General features: G+C 35.2%; 1 protein-coding gene across 2 annotated transcripts; it reads left to right on the forward strand.

The window, feature by feature from the left end:
- The first annotated feature begins 658 nt into the window (after positions 1–658).
- On the forward strand, positions 659–4,660 carry LOC107869254 (probable LRR receptor-like serine/threonine-protein kinase At3g47570). 2 transcript variants are annotated; one of them, XM_047410612.1, is made up of 4 exons: positions 659–1,773; positions 2,079–4,070; positions 4,174–4,298; positions 4,377–4,660. In XM_047410612.1, exons 1-4 carry the CDS (start codon positions 726–728, stop codon positions 4,509–4,511), a joined length of 3,300 nt encoding a protein of 1,099 aa, XP_047266568.1. In that variant the 5' UTR covers positions 659–725; the 3' UTR covers positions 4,512–4,660. The 2 variants fall into 2 exon arrangements, with proteins under 2 accessions (XP_047266568.1, XP_047266567.1); XM_047410611.1 differs by having other exon boundaries at positions 4,174–4,660.
- The last annotated feature ends 1,612 nt before the right edge of the window (positions 4,661–6,272 follow it).

Raw genomic sequence — 6,272 nt, forward strand, 5'->3', positions numbered from 1 at the left:
TTTTTTGTGTTTTGTTTTTTAAAAATCAGTTTTTGTTTTTTTTAACACTTTTTAACTTTAACAAACACTTAAAAAAAAACGCTAAACTAGAAACTAAATGGTTGTTTGACCAGATTTTAATCCCATCCAAACGGGAGCTTAATGTTGTGTGTTCTTTTATCAAAAAATGAATCAAAATTTCAAACAAATTATAAACTTTAATTAAAAGCTCCTTTTATTACGATCCTATATAAAAATAAGCTAAATTAACTATAGATCCTTTCTTAGCTAGAGATAAAAGGATTACAAAAATATAAAATATGCTAACTGTAAAAATATTTCTCGAGCGTATAGTATATGTTAATAAAATTAACTTATTAGAGGAACAAAAAGACTAGTCTAGAGAAAATAAAGAAAGACTTGGTTGACATGCACAAGTCTTTGGCTGATTGAAACGTGCAAGACTAGGTGAAATCAAAATTGATATGACCAACGGCGGAGTCACATGTTCGTCGAAAATTACATTATGTAGGTAGGTAAAAATATTTTTCATGTATTGATACTCCTTAATTTTTTTCATGAATTTACTTCTTTATAAAAACTTTAACCCCGCCACTGAATATAACAGAATGAATGAAGAAAAGTAAAAAAAAATTCAAAATCATGAAGACCAAAAGGGATACCTCATTGCTATTTAAAATCTCAAAACCACATGTTATAGAGCATACCTACTAATTTTTGCAATAATGGAGAAAGCCTTCAAATTTTTTTTCTTAACACTCTTGTTCCTTATGGCTAGTTCAGCCATGACCCAAACAAACATTACCACGGATCAATTAGCTCTTTTGTCCTTAAAATCTCAAATCATTTCTGACCCCTCTCATTTCTTGGATGAAAATTGGTCTCCCGCTATTTCTGTTTGTCATTGGGTTGGAGTCACTTGTGGTTCTCGTCACCAACGAGTGAAGACCTTGAATCTTTCTAGCATGGCTCTTACAGGCAGGATTCCTCGTGAATTTGGAAACCTCTCATTTCTTGTTTCTCTCAACTTGGGAAGCAATAATTTCAATGGAAATTTTCCTCAAGAAATGACACGCTTGCGTCGACTTAAGTTTCTCGATTTAAGTTTCAACAGTTTCAGCGGGGAGGTTCCTTCTTGGTTAGGATTTTTACACCAACTTCAATTTCTAAATCTTGGGGATAATAGTTTCACTGGTTCCATCCCTTCTTCATTTTCTAATATTTCAAAACTTGAGACTTTGAATATGGAATACAATTCAATAGAGGGCCAAATACCAAAAGTGATTGGAAGTCTTATAAACCTTAGAGAATTAAACATGAGGGGTAACAAGCTCATAGGTTCTGTTCCTCAATCACTCTCGAATGCCTCGAGGTTGGAGACTTTGGAGATATCTCATAATTCTCTTCAAGGAAACATTCCAGAAGGGATTGGAAATCTTCATAACATGAAGTCGTTGGGCGTAGAATTTAATCAACTTACGGGTTCTATACCATTCCAAATTTTCAATAATTCTAGAATTGAACTCATTGCATTTACAATGAATAGCTTAACAGGAAATCTTCCCAATAGTTTATGTAATGATCTCTCAATACTCAAAGAGATTTATCTATCCAAAAACAATCTACAGGGTCATATGCCTACAAGCTTATCAAATTGTTCACAACTTCATCTATTGGGTTTATCATATAATGAGTTTGATGGACCAATACATAGTGAAATTGGAAGATTGAGTAACTTGCAGTATTTGTATCTCGGATTTAACCATTTCAAAGGTATGTTTTTATCTTATTAATGCTTGTATCTAATTGCTTCAGAATTTTAATTTATTACACAGTAACCGCTGGAATAATTTCAGTCAATTAATTAATTCAGGTATCTAAGTTTGGTGATATTAGGCATGGAGAGAAGCCAGATTAATGGTTCTGTTCAAATATTTTTATCTTCTGAGTATTTTTTTTTCTTTTTTCTTTTAATACTTTTGTATCACCAACAATATAAAAGTTAAAATCCTTTGTGGATTCTACCATGGGAGATTGACAGCTTAAACTCACTAGTAATCCACTATATGTGTTTCCAGGTGAAATACCCAAAGAGATAAGCAATCTCATTGAGCTGAAGGTACTTGATCTTGGGCTTAATAGTTTTAGTGGTTCACTTCCAATGGAGATCTTCAATATATCCGGGCTGAGAGTGATTTCTCTTTCATTCAACAATTTATCTGGAAGCCTTCCACCAAACATGTGTTCTGTCATACCCAACATCGAAGAGCTTTATCTGGACATCTTAACCGATCTTGTTGGGACTATTCCTCATTCGATCTCCAATTGTCCAAAACTTACTAATCTAGATCTTTCAGGCAACAAACTCACTGGCTTGATTCCCATCTCACTTGGATATTTGACTCATCTAGAGTATCTAAATTTAGGGGGAAACAATTTAAGCAGCGACTCATCATTAAGCTTCCTGACTTCCTTAACCAATAGCAGAAATTTAACATTTCTTGATATATCTTTCAACCCGCTAAATGGCATGCTTCCAGCCTCCATGGACAACTTTTCCACATCTCTTAGAAAATTTTACGCCAATGGTTGCAAGATCAAAGGGCGAATTCCAAATGATTTTGGGAACTTAAGCAGCTTATTAGACATTGATCTTTCTGGAAATAACTTGGTCGGATCGATTCCAACATCAATTGGCAACTTGAGAGACCTTCAACGGTTCAACTTGAGTAGCAACAAATTTACAGGATCTATTGGAGATCATATATGTAAAATGAAGCATTTGGGTGATATTTACCTGGGTCAAAATCAATTTTCAGGATCTCTTCCTTATTGTTTAGGGAATATTACTTCCCTTAGGGAGATACATCTCAGTTCCAACAAATTGAGTTCTAATATACCACAAAGCTTAGGGAACCTTCACGATCTAGTGGTTCTTGACTTATCGTCAAACAACATGGTAGGTTCTTTACCTCCAGAAGTTGGAAATCTAAAGGTGGTAACAATGATCGATCTATCGATGAATCAATTTTCAAATAGAATTCCAAGAGAAATTGGAGGATTGCAAAATCTGGCACACCTTTCTTTGAGACACAATAAGTTGAAAGGATCTATACCTGACTCAATGAGCAACATGGTAGGTTTGGAATTCCTTGACCTTTCTCACAATAATATATCTGGAAGCATTCCTAAGTCTTTGGAGAAGCTTCAAAACTTGAAGTATTTCAATATTTCTGCCAACAAATTGTATGGTGAAATACCCTCGGGAGGTCCTTTCAAGAATCTCTCGAGTCAATTTTTCATCTACAATGGAGCGTTGTGTGGTTCTTCAAGATTTAGTGTCCCACCATGCTCTACTTCATCAAAGCACAGATCGAATAGGAAAAAAATTCTAGTTCTTTTTCTTTTGCTCGCAATTGCAGTTGTATTTGTTCCAATGGCCTTTGTGCTGCTATGGATAAGGTATAGAAGAGGTAAAAGTGTTCCTCAGCAAGCTGACTTATTGTCTACCGTAGCAAGAGAAAGGATTTCATACTATGAACTTCTCCGAGCAACTAATGCGCTTAGCGAGAGTAATCTGATTGGTTCTGGAAGTTTTGGCTCTGTTTACAAAGGCATTCTCAGAAGTGGAACTGCCATTGCAGTTAAAGTGTTCAACCTGCAACTAGATGCGGAATTCAAGAGTTTTGATACGGAATGTGAAGTTTTGTGTATACTTCGCCATAGGAATCTCGTAAAAGTCATTACTAGTTGTTCCAATCTTGATTTCAAGGCTTTAGTTCTCGAGTATATGCCTAACGGGAGTCTGGAGAAGTATTTGTATTCATACAACTACTTCCTTGACATCCAGCAGAGACTAAGCATAATGATAGATGTGGCATGTGCATTGGAATATCTCCATCACGGGTGTTCGTCGGTTGTGATTCACTGTGATCTAAAGCCTAGTAATGTCTTGCTGGATGAGGATATGGTTGCCCACCTAAGCGACTTTGGCATTTCAAAACTACTTGGTGATGATGAGATTGATTTATACACTGAAACCTTAGCAACACTGGGTTATATTGCTCCGGGTACATCTCTTTGTTTTGCTAATTATTTGAACATTAATTATTCCTTTCTTTTTTCCCCACTTATAAAGCATATTGCATCTTTAAATGAATTATTTGACTGTAGAGTATGGACTGGATGGACTAGTGTCAACAAAATGCGATATCTATAGCTACGGGATCATGTTGCTTGAAACCTTTACTAGGAGAAAGCCTAATGAGTTTGAGGGAGATCTTAGCTTGAAGCAATGGGTGAGTTATTCACTTCCAGAGGCAGTAATGGACGTCGTAGATGCCAACTTGCTAACATCAACTGGCAATCTGTTACAGATGGAGCTAGACGTTGTGGCATCAATCATGAAAGTGGCATTAGATTGTTGTGCTGAATCTCCGGCGAGAAGGACTAACATGAAAGATGTTGTAGCGATGCTGCAGAAGATCAAGATTAAACTTCTTGCAAGCTAAGCATGTTCTTGGAATCTCTCTTCGCTTCAAGTCACTTGTTAGTTGAAACTGTTTGCTAAATTAGTGGAATAATGTAAACATTTCTTTCTTTGCTTTGTTTTAGCACTTGATTTCCTCTTAATATTAATGTTGCAAAATGGTGGAACTTGTAAATATAAATTGAATAACAAAAATCAAATTAATCCCCTTGAAAATGTCAAGCAGAATAATTTTTTTTTAAATTGTTAGAGGAATTAACATGAATACAAATAGCAATTAATACAGTAAATGTTGTACATGGGAAACACTGATGACATATAACATCAAGACAACAAACAGAAAGAGCAATGACAAAAGAAAGGGTAGCTCAGTTCACGAAGTATCTTGCATTCACACAAGATATAGACAAGTCTCGCACCCAAGGGTTGTAATACAGGCAACTTGCCTATCAGTTACCGATTCCACAACATGAATATGTGACCTATAGGTCCCTCAAAGATAAATGAAGAAGAAAGATACTCCCTCCGTCCCAAATTACCCGTCCCAAATTGAGATGACACATTGATTAAGAAAAATAATTAATAATATGACTAGTTTACCATAGTACCCCTATTAAATGATGTTTACATTATAAGTTGAAGAAAAAGTAATTAATGCAAAGGGTAAAACATGAAAAATATTTTTGTTTCTTTTTGATTGATGAAAAAAGACAAGTAAAATGAGAAATCAAATTAGGAAATTTGGGATGGGTAATTTGAGACGGGGGAGTAATTAAGTTCCTAAATTTCTCTTCTTTCAATAAAGTACAAAGTCAACCTCCATTCTTCAAAGATTTTCCAAATTAACCAATTCTTTACACCACAACTCTTTTTGTTTTCACATTCTTACGTCAGAGTTTTGATTTCTTGATTTTCCATTTGTTGTTGCTCATTGCCTTGCCATGTCCAAACTATATCTTTTAGTGAAGGCTTTAATCCTTGATCACAAAACTTCCTGTATTCTGTAGTGTCTCCTATTTTTTTTTCACTTCTACATCATGGAAAGATGGCGTAATCTCAAATATCTCTGCATCAATTGCTAGTTGCCCTTTTCTCCCTTACTTGCTTCCTTGCATATTCACCATCCCATGTTTCTTCTTCACCCGTTGAAGACATAATGATGTAAATAAGTTTGTTTGTAGACACACGCAGCAGAATACTTGTAGGACGTTCTTTCTAATCCTAACTCCTTTTTAACAATAGCTAATTGGATTAAAAAACAACTCTCCAACAGTCTACTCCGTCCAATAATATCAACTGGATTGGATAGTGACACTAGGAGAAGTCCGGATTCAACTTCTTTTTGGCGCAATCCCTTTGCACAAGTCCACACTTTTTTTTGCTTCATAAAGTTAAATTTACTTTGTACATTTCTAATAAATCTAGATTCATGAAAACACAAGACAACGGATGTCACGCTTCATTGCTCGCAAATTAACAGTAAGGAACAATCTCTTACAAAGCAAGACTTGGTTGATTTGCAGTCTTGCCCAAAGTCTTTTGAGTTTGAACTGGTTAGAGGAATAGACTTGCCACTACAATTACGATTGCAAGACTTGGTTGATTCCAATTATACATTTTTGATTGCTTGAATGAGAAAATGGAAGTGTCATTTGAATGAGAATTGACTTACCGTCTCGAAAAAGTATTTGGAGTTTGGACCTATCAGAGAAATAATTTTGCCACCATTATTAGGTTGCAAGTTGACCAAGTCTTCGAGGTCCACATAAGTTAGTGAACCAAT

Source organism: Capsicum annuum, chromosome 4 (assembly GCF_002878395.1).
Source record: "Capsicum annuum cultivar UCD-10X-F1 chromosome 4, UCD10Xv1.1, whole genome shotgun sequence".
Taxonomy (NCBI): Eukaryota; Viridiplantae; Streptophyta; class Magnoliopsida; order Solanales; family Solanaceae; genus Capsicum; species Capsicum annuum.

What these genes read in the sequence shown, in the direction of transcription:
- LOC107869254 (XM_047410611.1), top strand. Translation starts at nt 726, where the DNA reads ATGGAGAAAGCCTTCAAATTTTTTTTCTTAACACTCTTGTTCCTTATG. An exon ending in CGGATTTAACCATTTCAAAG is followed by an intron (nt 1,774 to 2,078) that starts GTATGTTTTTAT and finishes ATGTGTTTCCAG; the next exon opens with GTGAAATACCCAAAGAGATA. An exon ending in ACTGGGTTATATTGCTCCGG is followed by an intron (nt 4,071 to 4,173) that starts GTACATCTCTTT and finishes ATTTGACTGTAG; the next exon opens with AGTATGGACTGGATGGACTA.